This window comes from Ostrea edulis, chromosome 1 (genome assembly GCF_947568905.1).
Source record: "Ostrea edulis chromosome 1, xbOstEdul1.1, whole genome shotgun sequence".
NCBI classification, from domain to species: Eukaryota; Metazoa; Mollusca; class Bivalvia; order Ostreida; family Ostreidae; genus Ostrea; species Ostrea edulis.
In genome coordinates, this window is record NC_079164.1 from 27,171,069 (window position 1) to 27,194,631 (window position 23,563).

Sequence of the window (23,563 nt, forward strand, 5' to 3'; positions counted from 1 at the left end):
AGATGTACAATATACATATACACATGTATGTATATGCACAACATTACAAACTAGATAAACTATACAGCAAAAAGATGACACAAAAATAAATATGTCGATTCATGTACCCACTTGTAAATTGAGATCAAAGTGTTGTGCAACTAACTTCGCGTATACTTAATCTGTAAGAATGTGTACACCATTTCTGAATGAAATGTATCTACTGTTACTAAAGGATGTTGAAATCCAGACAATGGTAGCTCTAATAGGTCAAATGATATCTGCATCTTTAAAATGTGATGATTAGATAACTGTCGTTGCGTGCCTTGAGCGCTCTTGTTAATTCCAGCTACAATGTACTACTTTAATTTTCATATCTTATCTTCTGACTTTATACATGCATAATTTTAATCAATCTGCAACCGAGCCATGATTGGATAATGAGAAAAGGATTCAACTTCCCGGTTACTATCTGATAAATTCAAAGCTAAATCTAATACTGTGATCTTCAGCTGGGATACACGGCATCTCAATTAAAGGCAATAAGATTTACTAAACATGCATTGTCTGTTGCGTGCAACAATTATCACCTTTGTGAGCAGTGGCCTATCGGTCATCAGCGGAATTCTTATATTCATTGAATACAGCCTAAACTCTCACCATGATCGACTAGCCACGATGTTCGTGTTCATGACGATAGGTGATTTTATGTATGCCGTTGGTTACATTGTGGGGGATATGCGGTACTATGACCTGTACGAGGAAATTGACAATGTGACCAGTACTAACTGCAGTATACTGTCAGATGATGCCAGCAACGACCTGCTTTGCAAGGGGCAAAGCTTTGTTACGACGTACGCAAGTCTGGTGTCGTTTGCTTGGACCTGTAATTTACTGATCACGCTATATTTATACTACATAGGTCATGACAGACCATCACGGTTAAGGGAGTGGATTATGCACATTGTCGGATGGATTTTACCAGGTATCTCTCTTTCTTTCTCTCTATCAGTATGTATATATCTCTCTCTTGTTTCAATCACAATACATGAGATGTTCACCATTTACAGGTATAATTGTCATTAGCGCGGTATCAGCCGGAGCTCTGGGTGAAGATAGTGCGGAATACAGCGGACCTTGGTGCTGGGTGCGGGACTTTCCATCCAAAGGCGAAAGAATTCTGTGGATGCTTTTTGCGGGGAAATTCTGGGAAATTTTGACCTACATCATTACGTTCGTCATGTTTGTACTCTGCATGAAACTTACAAGTTGTGGCAGAATTAAAGTACGTATATATATATATAAAATGAATAAAAATAAATTGGTATATATGGGACACATTTATTCAGTACATGTAGTTAGGGTATATGTATACTGCGGCAAATCACTGTTAATTTGGATTGCCTGACGAAAGTATAGACCCGAACGCGCATGATCTTAGGGAGAATTTGAAGCATTTCAATGCTTTAAAATAGTATTCACATTGCAAAAATGACAAACATTTGATGTACCAGTTTTATTTATTGCTGGTTAGGGCGCTCGCTTCCCAGAAGATGTTACCAATCAAAGACGTTTTGTGAGAATGGAAGATAATGAAGATGTAGATGACCAGTCACAGAACAGAGTGAGTATAAATCATAAATCAATACAAGATACTGTAAACCAACTTTGATTCGCGTCTACTTTATTTCGCGATTAACCTGGGGTAAACGGGTTTGTGGCGAATAACTTTCTCGATCGAGTCTTTTTCATTACAGATTTCAGACATTCAAGGACTGGTTCACGACGAGAATTATTCGTGATGATGAGATTCTCACTAATCTCGCGAAATTTTCTCGCACGCGAATAAAGGTTGGTTTACAGGAAGTGGGTATACGTTAGGTATATTTATTCTGTAGTTAGAACTTAAGGGCATATGTCTCATGCAGCCTATTGCTGTTGATTTTATTTGGGATGTCTGGTGTGTGTATATCGACCTAAGCAAGCATTGCCCACATTATTTTGTTCAATTATAAACAATATTTGAGGGAAAATATGCAGCATTTTGATACTTAAATATTCACATTGCAGACATTATAAACATTTGATGTACCTGTTTTATCTATTACTGGCCCTCGCTTCACAAGAGATGTTTCAAAGCAAAAATGTTTTTCGAGAATGGTATTAATGCAATCATGCAATTACACTTGTTCAAATCAAAACTTGTATTAATTGAATGTTTAACTGTAAGACGAAATGCAGACAAGACATAAAAGTGACCATAACCTCAATATCTTTATTTTTGTACATGTTGTTTATTGGCAAGATTTTACAAACCCCTACATTCCAACCTAACCAGTGGATATGGAGTATTTTATAGGTAAAACAATATGACAATAACCTCAATATCTCAGTACATATTGATTGTAAAGGATTGTTCTGAACCTGTCGTTCACTTGCTTTAAAATGATTCCTCGTTTTTCATTTTAGGAAGATCAGAAACATTATGAAGATCAGTCGTTAATGATGTGGAGATTTTGCTTTGCGTGGATAATTTTGGTGGTCACTCGTTGCTTCGGTACAACCCGTTTCTTCTTGTATGTGTTTGATGTACAAGTTAGCGATAAGGCAAATGAATGGCTGTTGAATCTACAAAGTTTTGGAGATGGCAGTTTGGCGTTTGTGAATTTTGTATTCTATCTGATCACTAACCCCGCTGTCGTACGAAAGTATTGGAAGCAAATCAGGGCCCGGAGCGGAAATGATGAAATGTCAAATAATGAAAATTTAAATGTAAATGAATAAACAAACATTAAAAAAGAAATAAAGCAATTAAACTTTTAGCTAGAGTAACAAAACCACAAATATAAACGGATGCCCGCATTATAACCTTGAACGAGTTTAAAATTATGTAAATAAAACCTATGCTGATAAATGCATGAAGCTTAAATCTTTCTCTGGATTACAATGTGTAAATATTAGTAGACTATTAGGTGGGAAAGTTTATCGAGGATAATGCGCACGATATCGTAGAATACAGTAATAAAACTATTGTATCTAAAACCGACAGTATATGTCGAAATAGTAAATTTACTGGCCTAAAAATCGTGGGCGGCCAAGAGAAAGTGAAAATTATCTAAAAAGACTTGCATGTATAAGAATATCTACGGATTTCACCATTTCTACAAGTTTTGAAAATCAGTAGAATGCTTTATTGTTTCAAAATATACATAACAAGACTTTTTAACATGAGTCATTTTTGCAATTGGTCATGGGAATTAAAAGAATCGTAGTTTTCATTTTTTGCTAAGAAAATCTATAGGGGGTGCATCATTATAAGAATAACATAATTTTCACAGTAGTACATGTATGTACATTATGCAATCACAAAATGAGTCATAATTGCTATTTTGTGAAACAGCTGAATTTATCAAGGTGATATATTCCAAAATGGTATGAAGAACAAAACCTGGAAATTAAAGTTTTCATTTGATTTAGCTTATTGATAGTACTGTTATCATTGATATATGATTTAGTTTTTGTTAGGTATATGCAAGGTGAAGATAACGAACAGTGATCAATCTCATAACTCCTACAAGCAATACAAAATAGATAGTTGGGCAAACACGGACCCCATGACACACCAGAGGTGGGATCAGGTGCCTAGGAGGAGTAATCATCCCCTGTTGACCGGTCACACCCGCTGTGTGCCCTATATCCTGATCAGGTAAACGGAGTTATCCGCAGTCAAAATCAGTATGCCAAGAACGGCTTAACAATCGGTATGAAACACGTGAGACAGCATTTGACCAAATGATAGGTTGTATTGACGAACTAGATCGTTATAATATATATGTATCATTATGACGTCACAAAATGAGTCATAATTGCTATTTTGTGAAACAGATGAATTTGTAAAGGTGATAATTTCCAAAATGGTATGAAGAACAAAAGCTGGAATTTAAATTTTGCATATAATTTAGCTTTTTTGATAGAACTGTTATCATTGATATCTGATTTAGTTTTTGTCAGTTATATGTATCAATAGATAGCATTTTCTTTAAAAATCTTAAGCTTTACACATATGCACATGAGCCGTTATTCCATAAATGAATTCATTTAAAGAAATGCTTTTATTTTAGGTACTAATAAAAGTATGAAGTCTCCACTTTTTATCTACATGTGTGCTAAAAATTAGACACAGACAAGTTGTGTCTTTTATTATGGAGTTAAAGTTATGCATAATGGGAAAACCCAGGTTTGGAATTCATTAAAGGGGCACAGACACGATTGATCTGAAAATTTTATTTTTCCATTTTTTAACGAAAGTATTTCTAATGGTCAACTAAACTTTTTATAGGTTACAAGTAAGTTACAGCACTCACAATTCTTTGTTATGTAAACAAGGCTCGTGCCATGTTTTTATTAGCTCTTCTGAGCCGAAGGCTCAAAGAGCTAATCATATGGCCATATGTCTGGCGTGCGGTGTGCGTCAACTTTTTGGAAAAAGGGCTATATCTCAAGAACCCCTTGGCCAATTTTTGTCAAATTTGTCACAGGGTATCCTTGGCCCAAGGACTTTCATTTGTACTAAAACTAGAGTTGTGACCCTTTAACAAGGGGAGATAATTAGGAAAATGCAAACAAAAGTAGTGGTTGCTAAAATATCTTCTTCTCAAGAATCACTAGGCAAATTATCACCAAACTTATGCATAAGGATGAGGAGAGGTTGTAGATAAAAATTGTTCAAGGCATCATCCTGGGGCAAAGGGTGTGGTCTCAAGTTCACTTCAAAGTTGACCTTAAATTTTGTTTTGTTAAAACTTTGATATTTTGCTTAGTATAAGGACTAGAATCATCAAATTTTGTCAGGTGATGCATCTTAGGACCTGATATCATGTTGTTTCAAAAGTAGGTCATGGTGACCTACTTTTTGAATTTCGCAGGTTATTATCAAATGGATTTTGATGCATATCTTGGACTCTTTCGAGCCTATGATCATCAAAAGTTGTCAGTTGATGGATCATGGGACCTTAAACTGCGTCATATGAAAAGTATGTGACCATGGCCTACTTTCTGAATTTTATGGCTAATCATTTATGAATACATTTTAGGTTGTCATTTCAGATACCGAGAGGTTTAGAATCATCAAACATTGTAAGTTGATGCGTATAGAGGCCTCGAAACATATTTATAGAAAAAGTAGGTGACAATGACCTACTTTTTGAATTTTGCAGACATTCAAATTTCACATTTTCAATTTTAGAAGCATATTTTGGACACTATGAAAGCTAGGATCATCAAACTTTGTCAGTTGATGCATCTTGAGTCTTCAGAGTGTGTTGATTAAAAAGTAGGTCACCGTGACCTATTTTTGGAATTTGACGGCTATATTTGAATATTTCAGATACTATTTGACTTACAACCATCAAACTTTGTCAGTTGATGGATCTTGAGTCTCAGAGTGTGTCGACCAAAATGTAGGTCACTGTGACCTACTTTTGGAATTTGACGTTTATATCTGAATATTTCAGATACTATTTGACTTCAATTATCAAACTTTGGCAGTTGATGCACCTTGAGTCTTTGGAGTGTGTCGACCAAAAAGTAGGTCACTGTGGCCTTCTTTTGGAATTTGACGGCTATATCTGAATACTATTTGACTTGTCAGTTGATGCATCTTGAGTCTTCAGTGTGTCGACCAAAAGTAGGTCACCGTGACCTACTTTTGGACAGTTACATTTAAATTTTTAGGTACTATTTGACTTAACATCATCAAACTTTAATAATTGATGAATCTTGGTTAGTGAGAATTTTTGCCTGTTCCACAATGTATCAAAAGAGCGATTCTAGGCCCATGGGCCTCTTGTTTACATATAGATCGCCATCGTCGGAAACCCACGGTCGGTCGGTCTCCGTTTACCTCCCATGGGACACAACGCCGATATTTTCGCATAACTCATTAAAATGCATGACCTTACGTGACCTATCGAGGACCAATGGGAATCGCCGAAAGTGCCACTATCAAAGATATATGAATGAAAACTCCAGATTTGGTACCCAAAATAGCTGATTATTTTGGCTAATACTTCACTTTCACATGTGCCCCCTTTTGGAAATCCTGGATCCGCCTCTGCTATGTTAATTATCATCATTGCTACATGGCACGTGAATAAAATCAGTCATACATGGTACAATTTAAAAATTAGATGCAAATTTGAACTAAAATATGGTCTTACAATCCCGTTCACATGTCGTTTTGTAATTAGAGTAGGTGAGATATCAATTGTGTTTACACAATGTAAAGAAGGTCGCAATTACTGGTTCAAATTGTGCCGACAATATAACTGGAACAAATTACGGCAGTACGTAATACGCAAGTAAGTGTAACATACCTATATAAACTGATGAAATACCAAGTCCGTTAAAATACACATTGCTCCCGTATGGTGGATAAAAATGGCGAGAACATGTAGACCTGTACATAGACTCGTACATAGTAATACACGCTTAGTAACACAGGCGTTTCGCTCCCCTGTCTTTATAGACACAAATACACCCTCCGCTCCAATAATGCAGATAAAGCATCTCGCTGAAAGTTTTGCAACTTGTCTAACTTAAACGTAGTCAAAATCTTCGCTTCGAAAGCATGTTTTTCTATGCTCCCGAGGACTGGAAATAAGGGACTTTGTCATTGGTTGAATATCGCAATGAGGAATGGTAAAGCGACCAATCGCATATAGAAGCTAAGACACACTTTACAGCGAAAATATTGGCGTTGTGTCCCACGGTAGGTAAACGGAGAGCGACCGACCGTGGGATTCCGACGATGATAGATCGCTTGATAGAAAATAGCATGTTTAAAACAAAATGATTTGTGCTATGCATTAGAAACTATTTATCTGTGTTTAGAATTAACTTGTAAATTGAAAACTATTCTTTAAACGAACGTTTAGTAGTATATCTAACCTATGTAAACAAGAACATGGCACGAACCTTGTTTACATAAAAAGAATTGTGCGTTCGGTATCTCCAATGTACCTCTACAACTGACATTCAAATGTTTGCTGACCATTAGAAATATCGAAGTTAAGCATTCTGAACATTAAAAATGGAAAAATAAAGTTTGAAAGTTTTCAGTTCAAATCGTGTCCCTGCTCCTTTAAGTGAACGTGAAAACGCAAATGAATGTAAGTTTTGAAAACAATAATTGTTGGATTCGACACACACGACCAGCATACACGACAACATTTAAAAATCCAATAGGGGATTTTGTGCATGACTGCCTTTTCGCTACATTTTGTCATGAGAATAAATATTATTTATCATTATCATTATTACTGTTGTTTTACATTTATATAACGCCTTATCTAATCAACACAATTACCCAAAACGTTTAAAAACAAAGAACAATACATACATAAAAAAGATAGAATAATACTAAACTGAGTTTAACATAGTTATCTGATGCTAAATTTACACCATTTCAAAGAGAATATCATTCTATCATTAATGCATGTTTCACACCTTGAACAAAATAACTGAAAAAACGTTGAGTGTGGCGGAAAACATAAATCAATCAATCAATTGAACAAAAAAAAAAAAGATTTTTGCACGTACCAAATAGCTTGATACGCCCCAATTCCAAGCTTCAAGGTTGGGTAACCGTGCCATCGTATTATCATAGCAAAATTGCAATGTATAAAACAGATTATAGAATTCTGAATTATGGAAGAATGATAATGAATGAATGGACATTGGCAAAATAATGGGAAACAAAAACAACAGTAAGATGCTGAACAAGAGTGTACGGACCCTTCATCGTGAGGTTGTTTATAGCTTGTTTACAAGGTCATGAGGGTGAAAGTGATTTTGGCCAGGGGAAACGTATAACCAATTGGAGCATAAGAAATCAGTGACCAGAGGTCATTTGTATATATTATTTACGAGAAATAAGAAATTAAAGATTATGCAAAAACTAAAGAAGTGTCGTTGAGTATACAACGCTAAATTACAAGTTTTTCGTGGAAAAAAATTGTACGTATTAGTTTTGAGTTTGAATTAAAAGCCAAAGTTTATAGTGCTGATTGTTAAGATGTAACAAATATGGTAAGGAATGTTGGAGGATGTACGAGGGTATAAATGCGAGGAACAGAGTTCTTCAGTAGACGATACAGAACTTTGTCTCTGCCCTTTCAGTTGTACAGGTAATGTATTGAGTATATTTGCGCATTTCTGAAGTAATTTTTCAATTTTTCAGATGGCCTGGTTAATATTTGTATGAATGTTTATAATAATGTTTGTAATTATATTGTATATTGTGTACTATGGATTGTAATCAATAATCATAATGATGAAATGTTTCTTTCATGAAAGAGTAACTAATACAGAGCTTTGTCTTTGCCCTTTCATTTGTTTAGGTTGAACGAGATAGGGCTACTCTGTTCAGTCTGAGAACAAAGATCCCGAGGTTTACTGGTACTTATCGAGTATTTCCATATCACGCTTTGCACATAAAGCACTTCTTCCCCAAACTTGTTATATGAGCAATTATGAAGTTGAAGTCAGTTACCGGTATGGGGTGAAATTTTATATGATAAGTGGTGGAGATCCGGATTTCGGTTTAAATCGTCAAACTCTGTTATGAAAACCACCATTTCGTTTTAATCAACAGGCTTGATATGATAAATGGTGAGAGAATCCTAACTTTGTGTTCATGGAAAAGTTGTCATCGTTCCAGCGATTGAAAAGCTGTTGTTTTTCAAACCTTTCCTCTCCGTCATCTAAACAATGACTACAGCCTGATTTGAGTGACTCAGAAATTCTGTTTAATCCCGTATCGTATCAACCAGTCTGAGACTTTATTTCGACTCCATTCTCAAAGGCGACTTCGGAACAACCAAATTTGGTGTCAACAACTCCGCCGCCCTTTTTATACAGAAACAACGATCACTGACGACGAATCGCCGGTACAGAGGTCACCTCACATTGGGATAAATAACAACAGTGCGGACGTACAATTCGATATTAATCCAACAGCTCCGTTGTATAAATTTCCGCAGCTACCTTCGACGGTAAACAACAATCGGTAACCTTGGAATTCCAAAAACGCCCACCACCCACTCTATGCACGTGATTCGGACACCACCCAGGATCAGCACAACGCTCGGGGCTTAAATAACGCTCCGAACGAACACAAAGGGCAGGACTTAAACAACGTCCAGAGCATGGATAGATGAGGATTTCAGGACAGTCGTTCTGAAATTAGAGTAGTTTAATACAGCTAACAATTTCTCAACTTTTAAAATGTCATCTCATATCAAACTTGATAAATTCAAAGGCGATGACACTCAAGATGTTAATGCATGGTTAACAATTTTTTGTCAGTGGGCTAAGCTTCATGACTTGCCTGATTCTAAATCAATTGATGCTTTTCCATTTTATTTAGAAGGGCATGCTAAAGTGTGGTATGATTCATTGTCTGGTGAACAAAAAATCTAATTCTACAACTATTACACGGGCATTTCAAGAACGTTTTAATGAGTTTGATAAATTTTTTTTAGATCGTTCTGTATTACAAATGAAACAAAGTGTAATAGAACCTGTTAGGGAATATTTGACCAGGCTTTTTAAGATGGCATCTATTAAAAATGTGCCTGAAAAAGTTTTGTTGTCTGTAGCGATGAATGGTTTAAAACCTGACATAAAAACATATGTGGTAACTCAAAATCCCAAAACTATGTAACAATTGAGACAAATCGCCATTTTAGCAGAAAAATCTCAACCCATTCATGTTACAACACCAAAAACGTATGGGAATCTTTTGTCTGAAATTAGGAATATTAAAAGCAAGATGGGATCTCAACCGGGAATAAATGAATTGGGTCATTATGGATCCCAAGGCTCTTGTTTACCCTCACAATATGTATCACATTATAGGGATTAACCACAGGGTTTCCCGGCAGGGGTAAAGTTCACATCGCTATATAATGGAAAGCAGTCACAAAATTTTAAAGATTAAAATCAAACCAATCAAACCAATAAGTATCAATGATTGGTATATGGTAACAATGAAGGAAGAGCATCGCCCTTTCTTAATACGATGTTTCAGTTACCAGAATTGATATGGAAAGTGACGATAACGAACAGTGATCAATCTCATAACTCCTATAAGCAATACAAAATAGATATTTGGGTAAACACGGACCCCTGGACACACCAGAGGTGGGATCAGGTGCCTAGGAGGAGTGAGCATACCCTGTTGACCGGTCACACACGCCGTGAGCCCTATATCCTGATCAGGTAAACGGAGTTATCCGTAGTCAAAATCAGTGTGCCAAGAACGGTCTAACAATCGGTATGAAATATGTCAGACAGCATTTGACCCAATGATAGGTTGTATTGACGAACTATATCGTTATAACGACCAGAGAATTTGCAAAATGCTGACTTCAATCGAGACTGCTGAAACCCCTGTACCATCAACGTGTTTGTCAGCAGCTTAAAATCTTAAATCTTAAAAAAACAAAACCACAAAAGTTTGGGTGGCTTGGTCAACCATCAGAAACAAGGGATCAGATACACGAATGCTCATAGAGCGATATAAATCTTCTCTCTCTCTCTCTCTCTCTCTCTCTCTCTCTCTCTCTCTCTCTCTCTCTGAGGTATATGTTATGCTCCATCACTAACACTTCCTGAAAAATAGTATAAGATGTGTACTCGCCATCTTGTGTTCGGGCTTCGGTCAGAAAGCGATACATCCAGCAAATTTAAGACACAACATCTTCACAAGTCAAGGGCTATTGATTCGTTAACTCGCACTAACCCTTGACTTGTGAAGATGAAAACACAAGGGCAGTTTTATATCACTCTATCAGCATATCTGATTCGGTTTTTGTTGGCCACCCAAATAGTATGTTTTCAAGATCATTTTTAGAAATGATATCTAGGAAACGCATGGAAGTGTTTTTTGTCATGCCCGAAAATTTTCAGAATTCGTGGTTGCAATCTTTGAGATTTGTTTTCTGTGCTTCTCTTCTTCTTAAATCTTACAATCACATCATAAACTGTCCCACGACAAATGTGCAGTGTATCAGCAATATGCTGCAACTTATATCCCTTGTTCCTTATTGATACAAATATATCTTTAACACCAGGTGCATTTCTTTCAGAGCTTAATTTACCCTACCGGTATCGTCGCAAACCACACCCATTGTATCCGTTTACACTACGTCAAATACCGTGGCTGTATGAGAAAAAAAAATCCTCGACTTAATGAATATTTATGTTGATTAATCGACCAATCGGTTAGCTTCCATGATTCTTTTTTGGTGGAAAGAAAATCATTCAGAGGTCATTGCCTGCTCCTAGCCATCAGAGTCTGTTGCCATGTACAAAAATGCAATTATGACGTCACAGTCGTACGTTACAATATGAAACGCGAGTTTTCAAATGTATCCAAGATATCATACATACATGTATCTAAGGTATTCTAATACTATAAATTTTCACTTATATGTTTATGTATTAGAGTGAATAAGATGTTAACGATACCAAAACTGAATCTGTGGTGAAAATCTAAATAACACATTATACAGGGATTCGGTTTTGGCCTTTTAACCTCATCCATAGGCGCGCTTCCGGTGAAGAAATGCATCAATTTGATTAGTCTGGTACAACCAGCCATCGGCTATCTTCGTAAATTTCCGACAAGCTTGTCGGAGATTTACGGAGATAGCCGAGTGTCTGGTTGCACGAGACTACGATTTGATGCAATTCTTGCGCCGATCCAAGTCCGAGTCTTCTTACCGGTTACGGAAAAGGACAAGCGCGTGATCCGATTGCATACGAGGTTCATTTGCATTTACGGAAATAGTTGAATAGTTGCAATTGGTGTGATATGCAATGGATAAAGGAGTAAACATAGGACAAAAAGAAATATCACATTGTTTAATAAGCAATATACATGCAGATAATACATGTATATTATATATGTCTCTATAAGTTAGTATTTTTATTGATTTATTTTCTGTAAATAATTGTAAATGAATTGTTAGAACTTTTAAATGGCGTGTCTCAGTTGTGCTGAACTTTTAATCCATAACATAGACAATGATTGTAAACATTTGTATAAGTCTGAAGTGTAAAATACATGTACTATATACCTAGTAAGGCATATATTTATGTAATCGGTTTGTCACATCTAGGCTATTATGTCAGGGTTAGAATAACTAACAAACGAAATCGATGTAAACACATTGTAAATAATACAAAATCCACCAGACACCATACAAATGAAAAACCATGCAATACAAAGGAAATTATACATGTGCAATACAAAATTGTGATAAAAAAAACCCCAATGCAAATGAAAATTATACACGTACAATACAAAATTAATATACAATGCATATGAAAATTATACATGCGCAATACAAAATACATGTAGTGATACAATTACACAATGCAAATGAAAATTATAGAATATAATAAGAAAATACACAATACAAATGTAAACAAATCCACAGTATACAATTTATATAAGGAATATGTACAGTACAAGATTCAAATGGAAAAGATTATGCAATACTAATAGAAGATGAAATGTTGTGCACGTTGGACATACATTGTCTAATTCAGGACAGATGAATTGAAACCAGCTCAGTTGACGTATATCGAGTCAATTTGACAAAAAAGTACTTCCGGTCACTAGTTATCAACGATTATAAAATGAATAAAAGGAAGCTCCATGTATATACCAGTGCATTCTAACATTTACCTTTCTGTATTGCTACCCTGTACTTTGGTCTTGTTGCTTTTTCACAATGTTTACTCTACCCCCCCCCCCCCTTCATTTAAACCCGACGTACAAAAATACATGTACTAATGTAAACATGCGGCGTTGTTATCTTCATACTTTTCGTTAATTCAAATGCAAATTGGCGACTTTCGCTGGTATTGAATAATTTCCCCTTTTTTAGAAGTTTATAAGTTTATACTAGAGGTAAACTTGTTAATTATTTGGAAGTACCAGTGAAGCCATTTGTGTTTTCACGTGTGATTTAATACTTTCGTGTCGATTCAATCAACTCAGATTACGAGTACTTCAAACATGCACCACGATGACTACTACGTTTACATCATCATTGATATATAAACAGTTTATGCCAGTAAAACGTTTATGTAAGCTGCCTCTCTTTTATTTTGTGAACACATGGTTAGCTGTAGAAGACGGTACAGGGATTTCAACAGTCTCGATTGAAGTCAGCATTTCGCAAATTCTATGGTAGTTATAACGATCTAGTTCGTCAATACAACCTCGCATTGGGTCAAATGATGTCTGACGTGTTTCATACCGATTGTTAAGCCGTTCTTGGCACACTGATTTGACTGCGGATAACTCCGTTTACCTGATCAGGATATGGGGCTCACGGCGGGTGTGACCGGTCAACAGGGGATGCTCACTCCTCCTAGGCACCTGATCCCACCTCTGGTGTGTCCAGGGGTCCGTGTTTGCCCAACTATCTATTTTGTATTGCTTGTAGGAGTTATGAGATTGATCACTGTTCGTTATCTTCACCTTGCATACGTAATAGAGCCTTATGCTAATTCCGTCGCTAGCGCATGCGCATGCACATTACACGATCGTTGGCAGGGGTCTAAGACTTAGTTAAGTTCATGCAGATCTTCTCAATCCTGAAGCTTGATGCAATCACCATAGACCTATAGGCTTCTCATCATTAGTCTGGGCTCCTCTAGACCAGATTGCTACACCCTTTGTGTACGTTGCGTTTTCATGTCCTGAGTAGAGCAGAAGTTCCCATGTAGCCAGTTTTGCTTGACTTTCTGTAGCAATCTGGTCTCACTCAGTCCAAGCAGCGTGGTGTTATAGCTGCATATCTCTTGTTTTACCAGCTATGTACATGGTGCTTGCTGTTACATGTATCGATGATGATGATGGTCCTGGTGGACAGAGGTTGGGTGGTACGGACGCTTGATATGATCATCCTGGTGGACAGAGGGTGGATGGTACTGGCGCTTTCTTTCGACTTTGATTCCAGTTACCACATTTACTTCTTCCAGGACTGAAGTGTCTTGAACAATTGTTGACTAATTACGTAAGTGGATATATTACTCTAGAATGTGATAGATGACCCTATCCACTCTGTCGTACATGTACTCAGAATCTGGTAAAACGTGAAAATTCCACATCTTAATCAAAAAGGTCTAACAGAAGAGGCTTCATATGACAGATAATTACGCAAACCGCTCGCCAGGGATGGAGCTAAAAGCACATACACAACGAACACACCAACTGTGCACACCACACAGTTATTTAGCATGGTCTTCAGATGTATGAAAACTAGCCTTAATGCCAAGATTAATACCGATAAACCCTTTTGACATACAAATGACATACATGTCCAAGACCGAGTGTAATGTCGATATCGACGACATCGACAATGTCGTGTCGATATCAACCATATGGAGTTTTTGTAATTGACTGAGATTTGTGAAATAATTAATATTGAAAATTTACCACAGACTAACTATCACGTCGATATCGACGATATTCGCAATATCAGTTCGATATCGTATCGATATCGATAGTTGTATGGATTTTGTTGTTTAAGTCAATGATCATAAATGACGCTGGGTGCTTTGTCGATATCGACAAAACTGTTCCGATATTGTATCGATATCGATCGTGTTTCGTGAATTTATTAAGAATTCTGCTCGAGGTTCATGCAGATTTTTAGATTTAACTCCAAACAATGTATTCATTGTCCTAAACTTTTTTAAAATTAAATTTAACCTAAATTTATCGACTGGTGTGCGAAACTAAGCTGTTTGGTGTCCGAGATTAAACGTAAATACTATGACATTTGAAATTAACCCTAATCAATCGATTGAAGTCAGCATTTCGCAAATTATATGGTCGTTATAACGATCTAGTTCGTCAATACAACCTCGCATTGGGTTAAATGCTGTCTGACGTGTTTCATACCGATTGTTAAGCCGTTCTTGGCACATTGATTTTGACTGCGGATAACTCCGTTTACCTGATCAGGATATGGGGCTCACGGCGGGTGTGACCGGTAAACAGGGGATGCTTACTCCTCCTAGGCACCTGATCTCACCTCTGGTGTGTCCAGGGGTCCGTGTTTGCCCAACTATCTATTTTGTATTGCTTGTAGGAGTTATGAGATTGATCACTGTTCGTTATCTTCACCTTGCATTGGCGTGCGATATTTCTAATCATAAGCACAAGTTTAAAGAAGGACAGTAGCAAAAAACTTCACAACCAACTGCTTACCACTCCTGATTCGATATCGACATGATATCGTCGATATCGACGATATCGACAGTACTAGAAACGTAATCAATTTAGAATACTTAAACACATGCACATCTATAAAAAAAAAACAGTGGCAAGGATGGTCACAAAAACTTATAAATATCATGGTTCGATATCGACATGATATCGTCGATATCGACAGCAAGGGATACTTTGTTAATGCAAATTACCTAAACATCTGCACAATTATAAGAATGATGCAGGCAAGGACATGCACAACCATTTGTTTTACAATCATGATTCGATATCGACACGATATCGTCGATATCGACAACAAGGGAATCTCAGTCAGTGTTACATTTATAAACAGACAAACAACAATGAAGAAATATAGTTGGTAGAATGTCACAAAATCTTCAAACGGTAACGATTCGATATCGATACGATATAGTCGATATCGACGATATCGACAGTAAGGGGAACTCATTTAGTGCAACATAACAAATTTATACACAATTGTAAAGAAATATAGTAGCTAGGACAGTCATAACGAATTGTTTAACAATATTGATTCGATATCGATACGATATCATCGATGTCGTCGATATCGACATAACACCACGTCTTGGACATAACTCACAAATGATTTAGCTAAATGAAAACTACTAGAAGTTGTATAAACACGAACACCAAGATATTTATGATTTATAACTCAATCTATTTTCAAACAAAAATTACACCTCATTTTTGTCAATCACCCCTACCACCAAGCATTGTATAGCGACCTACATGTATACATCTAATTTCATCAAATAGATATATCTGTTTGTTTTAAACATACAACTCAGATGAGTGTTGTGACCAACGAATCCCTTTCCTAACTTGTGTATACAAATCGATAAATTTCAGCTACAGATTAGTTAATTTGCGTTTCAAAAGTTTTGTTTTCCAATCATTTGAAATCACGAATAAAATGGTTCTGATTTTGTCACAACCGCGTAAGACGCCAAATAATCAATTAGTCATAAGAAACTAATGATTATAAAATTACAAAATCGAAACTTCTCTTTTTTCAAATATTTCTGTACAAACTGTGAATAGCGATGCAAAAGTTGTAAAAGTAGCAAAATTACAATCTGAATTAAGTCAAGTTACTTAAATCATTAAACTTTACTGGATATTTGTTTTCAAACCTTTTCTGTATTTAGATACTCTGTTATCCATTAAACTATGATCACACATTGATAAAAAAAAATCTCTAGGAGCATCATGTTGGTAAATACATGCAAATATCAATAAATACTCTACAGTAGGGGAACGTTCAAACATGCCCCAATTTTGTAAACAAAAAATCCAACAACAACAACAGCAGCAACAACCAAACTGTAAATGTAAAAAAGGAACTATTCAAAATGAGGTAAGAAAGTTTGTAGCAAGTGCCTTTACGTATGTTTTAAAGTGTATGATCAGTTTTGAAATCGAAGCAAAATACTGACAAATAAGGTGATGTTACAAGAGGTTCAACGCTCTGGTTTAAAGTCACATATAGCAAATTCTATGGTCGTTATGATGATGAAGAGGTTTAGATAGCGAACAGTGACCAGTCTCATAAATCCTATAAAGAATACCATATTAAGAGTTGGGCAAACATGAACCCTTGAATATACCAGAGGTGGGATCAGGTGCCTAGGGGAGTAACCATCCCCTGTCGAGCCCTACGAGCCCTATTGTCTTCATCAGGTAAACGGAGTAATCCGTACTTAACATTAGTGTGTAAATAACGGCCTAACAATTGGCATGAAGCACGTCAGACAGCATTTAACATATTGATTGATTGTTTATGATTTTACGCCGTTTTGACAATATTTCAGGCATTGTACGACGGTTAACAAACTGAAATATGTTTGATTGTGAATGCTGAATGACAGGTTGTATCGAGGACCTAGATCGTTATAACGACCATGCAAGCTATAGCTTAGTCGAATGCTGTCATACAAATCGGGAGGCCGTTTATTACATACTGATTTTGACTAGGGGTTCTCCATTTATATGACTCACGTTTACTATGTCATAAAAATGACTAAAAGCTGCCATCAGATATCACTGGGATGGACTGAGTACATCAAGAAGTTAATTTCGAAATGTCTATTCTTGATGTATCTGGTGATGCACAATGTCAGTGTTTTTGTTCACAACTTTGTATGTAAAATGTGGTCCCTACATGATTTACATGCTCTTATTCGTTAAGCCAAGTTTGTGAAAGAAACATTGGAACACATCCTCTGGGAATGTATACATGTTTAACCCTTTTTAGATATTTTGGGAGCATGATGACGAACAGTGATCAATCTAATCACTTCCATAAGGAATACAAAATAGAGAGTTTGGTTTAGGTGCCTAGAAGGAGTAAGCATCCTCTGTCAACCGGTCAAAGCCGCCGTGAACCTTACAGCGATCACAACCAGTGTGTAACGAACGGCCTAACAATCGGTATGAAACACGTCAGACAGCATTTCACCCAATGGCAGATTGCACTGGCAAACTAGATCGTTATAATGACCATGAAAGGTGAAGATAATGAACAGTGATCAATCTCATAACTCATATAATGTAAAACATATGGTACCAATTTCGAAGCACCCATTGAGCATTTCGACAAATAATGTCTCTTCAGTGATGCTCAAACCGAAATGTTTGGAAATTCGAAATAACAATAAACTTGCAAGAACTAAAAGAAAAACTAGAATGCAAAATACTGGAGCCAAATTCCTCCAGGGATAAAGCTATGCTATAAGCAATACAAAATAGATAGAATTTGCGAAATGTTGAATTTAAACGAGAGTGTTGAACCCCCGCACTACCAACTTGTATATCAGTACATGTCTCCATTGAAAAAGCTGATCATACGGAGAACAAACTCTTGCATATCGAATCAGTTGAGAGATAAAGACACCGCATGCAGGTGATTATGGAATATTGTTACATAAATAAAACTGTTATAGACCTGATCACTAAAGACTATGAAGATATTGTCAAGGAGGAGCTCCAGTATATTTTTCATATCAACTTAGAGTACGTAGAATCAGAGTGGTGTTTATCAAAGTAAGGTTTTCAATGAGCGAACACTAGATTTGAATATTTGCTTTCGTCCATTTTGTTTAAGGAGCAACTGTCTATGATGTAAAAAAAAAACAAACATAGTCTTTAATTTAGCGCAAGGAATGGTTGTGCAAAGTGTTAAGAAGTCGTCGTCGATATATCTAAATGTTGCGTTAAAGACAGCAACAGTAGCTTTTCTGATCCCACTTTTGATATATCCAGGAGACCGTGTTTGCATCACTTATAGGAATAATGAAATTGATCACTGTTCGTTATCTTCACCTTTTATTTCTTCTCATGTAGAAGCTTTCAATACATTCTGCCTTATGAAATTGATCACTGTTCGTTATCTTCACCTTTCATACGAGTATAAAATATTATAGGGAATAAAATATATAAGTGTGGTACTGATATACTCAGGGGGCACATGCTTATATTATGAGACGATATCCCTGGGTCTTTTGTTATTATCTTGGTCACCCAATTTGTGTAAATATTTACCGATACAAGTTCAATAACCCAACATCATATTACAACGATAATAATTGTAAAGGTTATATGATGACGTAAACAAGTTCGTATGATACATGCTATTTATCCGTTTTAATTCGTATCTACATGTATATCGATTTCTAAACCCATATTACAGACTTTCATTCATTCTGACCATGATTTAAACGTCTCGTCGTGGACCCTAAACTGATATCCTTATTCATAATGTATTCAGGTACCCACTTGTAAATTGAAAGCAAAATGTTGTGAAACTAGCATGCTTAATCTATAAGAATACATTTATCATTTCTGAATGAAAATTATCTGCTACTGAAGTCTGTGGAATCATCATTGTTCATGGGGATTGATGTTCGTGCACTCTTGCCCACAAATTAACGTCCTCGATTTTTTAAAAACCAATTAGAGTTGTCTTTCCTAGTAACAACGTATCGCTAACCCACGAAATTACGTCCCCACGAACCAGTAAAGTTTTGCTTAACCACGAACATCCCCCATGAAATAAAATGATTCCACAGTATAATAAAGAATGTGCAAATCCAGACAATGGTAGCTCTGATAGGACAAATGATATTTGTGTCCTAAAATGTGACGATTAGATGGCTGAGGTTGCGTGCCTAGAGCACTGTTGTTTAGTTCAGTTTCTATTTCAGTTTTCGTATCTTATCTTACAATTGTATATATGCATGATTTAATTCATCTATAGTTATAGGCAAACAATGATTGGACAATGAGAGAAGAATTCAACTTCCCGGTTATTATCTGATATAAGTTAGATTCAGAGCCAGAATTAGTACTAACTAATAATTACAAATGTGATCTTCAGCTGAGAGGTATTGCATTTCGATTAAATGCACTGATTTCTACATATACTGATCATGGATCTTCTGTGGCGTGCAGCAATTCTCAATCTTGTGAGCAGTGGTCTGTCAGTCATCGGTGGAATTCTTATTTTTATCGAATACAGCATTAATTTCCAACACAATCGACTAGCCACGATGTTCGTGTTCATGACGATTGGTGACGTTATGTATGCCGCAGGTTACATTGTGGGGAATATGAGATATCATGACCTGTATGTACATGTGGAAACCAACGCCTATGTGATTGGTACTGATTGCAAATGCAATACAGTGTCAGATGATGCCAGCAGCGGCCTGCTCTGCAAGGGTCAAAGCTTTGTTACGACGTACGCAAGTCTGGTGTCGTTTGCTTGGACCTGTAATTTACTTATCACTTTATATTTATACTACAGAGGCCATGACAGACCATCACGGTTAAGGGAGTGGATTATGCACATTGTCGGATGGATTTTGCCAGATCTCTCTCTCTCTCTCTCTCTCTCTCTCTCTCTCTCTCCTCTCTTGTTTTAACCATAACAAATCGGTACATGAAATGATCAAATAAATGAATGGAGTAACTGTTTACAGGTGTAGTTGTCATTATCGCTGTATCAGTCGGAGCCCTGGGTGAAGACAAAGGAGATTATGGCGTTCCATGGTGCTGGGTGCGGAACGTTACATCCAAAGGCGAAAAAATTTTGTGGACGCTTTTGGCGGGGAAATTCTGGGAAATTTTGACCTACATCATTACGTTCGTCATATTTGTCCTCTGCATGAAACATACAAGTTGTAACAGAATTAAAGTAGGTATATAAATTACAAAATGAATAAAAATAAATTGGTATATGTGGGATACATTTATTCAGTACATGTAGTTAGGGTATATGTATACTGCAACAAATCACTGTTAATTTGGATTGCCTGACGAAAGTATAGACCCGAGCACGTATGATTCAAACGCTATTGTATAATAATATATATGTAGAAACACAGCTATTATCTAAAGTTTTGAAATTTATTCAAATCCGAATAACAACAAAATAAACATGAATTTCACAAAGTCAGGTTTTAGTATATCTGAATTCAACAATGATAAAAAAAGAGAGAAGTTCATAAAGAAAAAGTTAACCTTAATTTCACCAAGAATTATGGTAGAATATTCTCAAGCAAACTCAGATATCTCAACTTTGACAGATCCTCCTACTTACATTTTAAATTAACGTAAAACAAACTAAAGAAAGTTGCAAATTCAAGTTAAAGCTCTATGACATTAATTTACAACAGTAAAATCAGTACGAGATAAGCATAACCAAATCAAAGAAATCTTATCTTAGATTTGGTGCATCAAAATGGTACTGTATAAGTTTTACATTTGATAGATTGTAAATACCAATTACCACTATGGAAGGTGAAGATAACGAACAGTGATCAATCTCATAAATCGTATAGGCAATACAAAATAGAGAGTTGGGCAAACACGGACCCCTAGATATAGAAGAAGTGGGATCAGGTGCCTAGGAGGAGTAAATATCCCCTGTCGAACGGTCACACCCGTTGTGAGCCCTATATCTTGATCAGGTAAACGGAGTTATCCGAAGTCAAAATCAGTGTGACAAGAACGGCCTAACAATTCGTATGAAACAGCATTTGACCAAATGATAGGTTGTATTGGCAAACTAATTAGAAAAGAGATGTCAAAGTTGAGAATTGCTAACACGTGTGAATATGCGCTTCCTCGAGATCAAACATGAAATAAAACACTTAATTTTCAATAATGGATTTGTAAACACTTAATGCAAAAAGTAAAGAAAATTCACAATGATAAAATCACAATTTTAAATGATTTATCATATATAAACCCTATATGAAACACATGTACATGCCAGTTGATTTTAGGGAGAATTTGAAGCATTTCGAATATTTCAATACTTTACAGTAGTATTCACATTTCAAAAATGACAAACATTTGATGTACCAGTTTTATTTATTGCTGGTTGGGGCGCTCGCTTCGCAAAAAGATATTTCCAAGCAAAGATGTTTTCCGAGATTGGTATACAATTACGCTTGTATTGATTAACTGTTTTACAGTAAGAAGAAATGGAGACACGGCATAAAAGTGTACATTACTTATTATGCCAAATACCACAACCTCCATATCTTCATACTGATTAGATATGATTGTTTTGAATCTGTCGGTCACTTACTTTAAAAGGAATCCCTGTTTTACATTTTAGGCAGATAAGGAACATGTAGATGACCAGTCATTGAGGATCCAGAGATTTCCCTATGCGTGTATAATTTTGTTGAGCGTCCGTTGCTTCGGCACAGTCCGTTTTTTCTTGTATGTGTTTGATGCGCAAGTTAGCGATACATCACATGAATGGTTGTTGAATTTACAAAGTATTGGAGATGGCAGTTTGGCGTTTGTGAATTTTGTATTCTATTTGTTCACTAACCCCCCTGTCGTACGAGAATATTGGGGGCGAATCCGATGCTGCAAAAGGGAAAGGTCTGGTTCACTAATTAATCCTAATATAATAGAGGATAATTCAAAATGATTAGTTATATCATAAAAATAGACATATGAAAATTATTAGAATTGAATAGAAAGTAAAAGAAATAAAGGAATTCAACTCTCAACTTTCAGCTATGGTAACAAAACCACAAACGTAATATTGTACCTGAATACATAGTATATCGATAAAAATTCAGCTGGTTACCCGCATGAACCTGAACTTTTGTTCAGAAGTAGAGGCTATTGCTGTTTTCCAAAAATAAACTGTTATGTGATATTCAACCGACGTCATGGGAAATTATCATAAAGATAATTTACGGTAATTTATGGTATCTCAGTCATAGTTAACATATAAGTAGTATCGTTTCGGTGTTTAACCGTAACAAGTGTAATGATACCTGTGAATTTGAGGTGTAATTTCACCCCATTATTATAGTGCATTTCAGTATGGAAGCCCTTACCTAGTTGCGTGGTGCATCATTCGGAAGATTAACTAAAGTTTCACTGTAGTATGTACATGGTGGCGTCACAAAATGAGTTATTATAGTCATTTTTTGAAATTTGGATTCAAAACAGCTGGAATTGTAAATGCAGATTTTTTTTTTTCAAAATGGTAAATGTAGAGCACAGCCTGTAATTTGAAATTTTACATTGAATGGTATTTGTTGTGTAATACATTGCACTTGATTCACACTTGTAACCTAGACAGGATCCTTTACGTTCTATTTTTAGAATTGTTTGTCAGAGTTGAATAGAAAGATGGCATACCACTTCTTTTGCCATAACGCCGTACGTTATAGAAAAGAAAGACTGAAATTTTCGGGTATCAAGAGTTTTGCAGAAAGAAATTTTCAAAACATACGATTTTCCAAAACAAATGAGTGAACTTGCTAAAATAACTACAGAACAGACCTACCAGGACTGAATGTAGCTGCTAAATTATTCAGCTAGTTCCGAAATATTTTCGACACGTTGAGGAAATCGCAGAAAATTTTAAATGGTCTCGATATATTTGGTCCACTGTGTTACAAAGTGCATTGATTGGCAAAAAGCCTGAGGTATTCTCAGCGTTGGTCATATCTGATAGTTCAGGTTATGCCAAGGTCAAGGCCACGATCTTAAAAGCTTATGAATTAGTGCTGGACGTGTAAAGAAAAATTCAGAAAGTACAAAATATATTGTAAAGACCATAATTAAGACCCTTACATGTACCAAGCTTTTCAGTAAAGGATAAAGTCCGGAAACTGTCCATTCTCTGAAAGAAAAAACAGTTTGAGGCCCGAAGGGCATAGCGTCTATCTTTCATCTAAAAAATGACGTTACAATATTTTGCAAGAAGAA

The 23,563-nt window shown here is 36.1% G+C and overlaps 2 protein-coding genes and 1 pseudogene across 8 annotated transcripts; all 3 read left to right on the forward strand.

Moving 5' to 3' along the window:
- The first annotated feature begins 463 nt into the window (after positions 1–463).
- On the forward strand, positions 464–9,589 carry LOC125661877 (G-protein coupled receptor 157-like). Of its 7 annotated transcripts, none has more exons than XR_008800696.1 (6): positions 469–964; positions 1,050–1,264; positions 1,514–1,603; positions 1,737–1,830; positions 2,449–2,536; positions 8,379–9,588. XR_008800696.1 is itself a non-coding variant. In XM_056156968.1 (5 exons), the coding sequence occupies exons 1-5, from the start codon at positions 538–540 to the stop codon at positions 8,381–8,383; spliced, it is 825 nt and encodes a 274-aa protein (XP_056012943.1). In that variant the 5' UTR covers positions 481–537; the 3' UTR covers positions 8,384–9,588. The 7 variants fall into 7 exon arrangements, 4 of the variants coding, with proteins under 4 accessions (XP_056012902.1, XP_056012943.1, XP_056013064.1 ...); XR_008800687.1 differs by lacking the exon at positions 1,737–1,830 and adding an exon at positions 2,285–2,338 and having other exon boundaries at positions 481–964; positions 8,379–9,589; XR_008800657.1 differs by lacking the exon at positions 1,737–1,830 and having other exon boundaries at positions 481–964; positions 8,379–8,436; positions 8,633–9,588.
- Positions 8,501–9,904, forward strand: LOC130047493 (uncharacterized; annotated as a pseudogene).
- Positions 9,905–19,706: 9,802 nt separating this feature from the next.
- LOC125661870 (G-protein coupled receptor 157-like) lies at positions 19,707–23,549 on the forward strand. Its single transcript, XM_056142757.1, has 3 exons — positions 19,707–20,191; positions 20,296–20,510; positions 21,942–23,549. Exons 1-3 carry the CDS (start codon positions 19,744–19,746, stop codon positions 22,263–22,265), a joined length of 987 nt encoding a protein of 328 aa, XP_055998732.1. The 5' UTR covers positions 19,707–19,743; the 3' UTR covers positions 22,266–23,549.
- The last annotated feature ends 14 nt before the right edge of the window (positions 23,550–23,563 follow it).

What these genes read in the sequence shown, in the direction of transcription:
- LOC125661877 (XM_056156927.1), top strand. Translation starts at nt 538, where the DNA reads ATGCATTGTCTGTTGCGTGCAACAATTATCACCTTTGTGAGCAGTGGC. An exon ending in CAAGTTGTGGCAGAATTAAA is followed by an intron (nt 1,265 to 1,513) that starts GTACGTATATAT and finishes ATTGCTGGTTAG; the next exon opens with GGCGCTCGCTTCCCAGAAGA. An exon ending in ATGACCAGTCACAGAACAGA is followed by an intron (nt 1,604 to 2,448) that starts GTGAGTATAAAT and finishes TTTTCATTTTAG; the next exon opens with GAAGATCAGAAACATTATGA.
- LOC125661870 (XM_056142757.1), top strand. Translation starts at nt 19,744, where the DNA reads ATGGATCTTCTGTGGCGTGCAGCAATTCTCAATCTTGTGAGCAGTGGT. An exon ending in ATGGATTTTGCCAGATCTCT is followed by an intron (nt 20,192 to 20,295) that starts CTCTCTCTCTCT and finishes AACTGTTTACAG; the next exon opens with GTGTAGTTGTCATTATCGCT. An exon ending in CAAGTTGTAACAGAATTAAA is followed by an intron (nt 20,511 to 21,941) that starts GTAGGTATATAA and finishes TTTACATTTTAG; the next exon opens with GCAGATAAGGAACATGTAGA.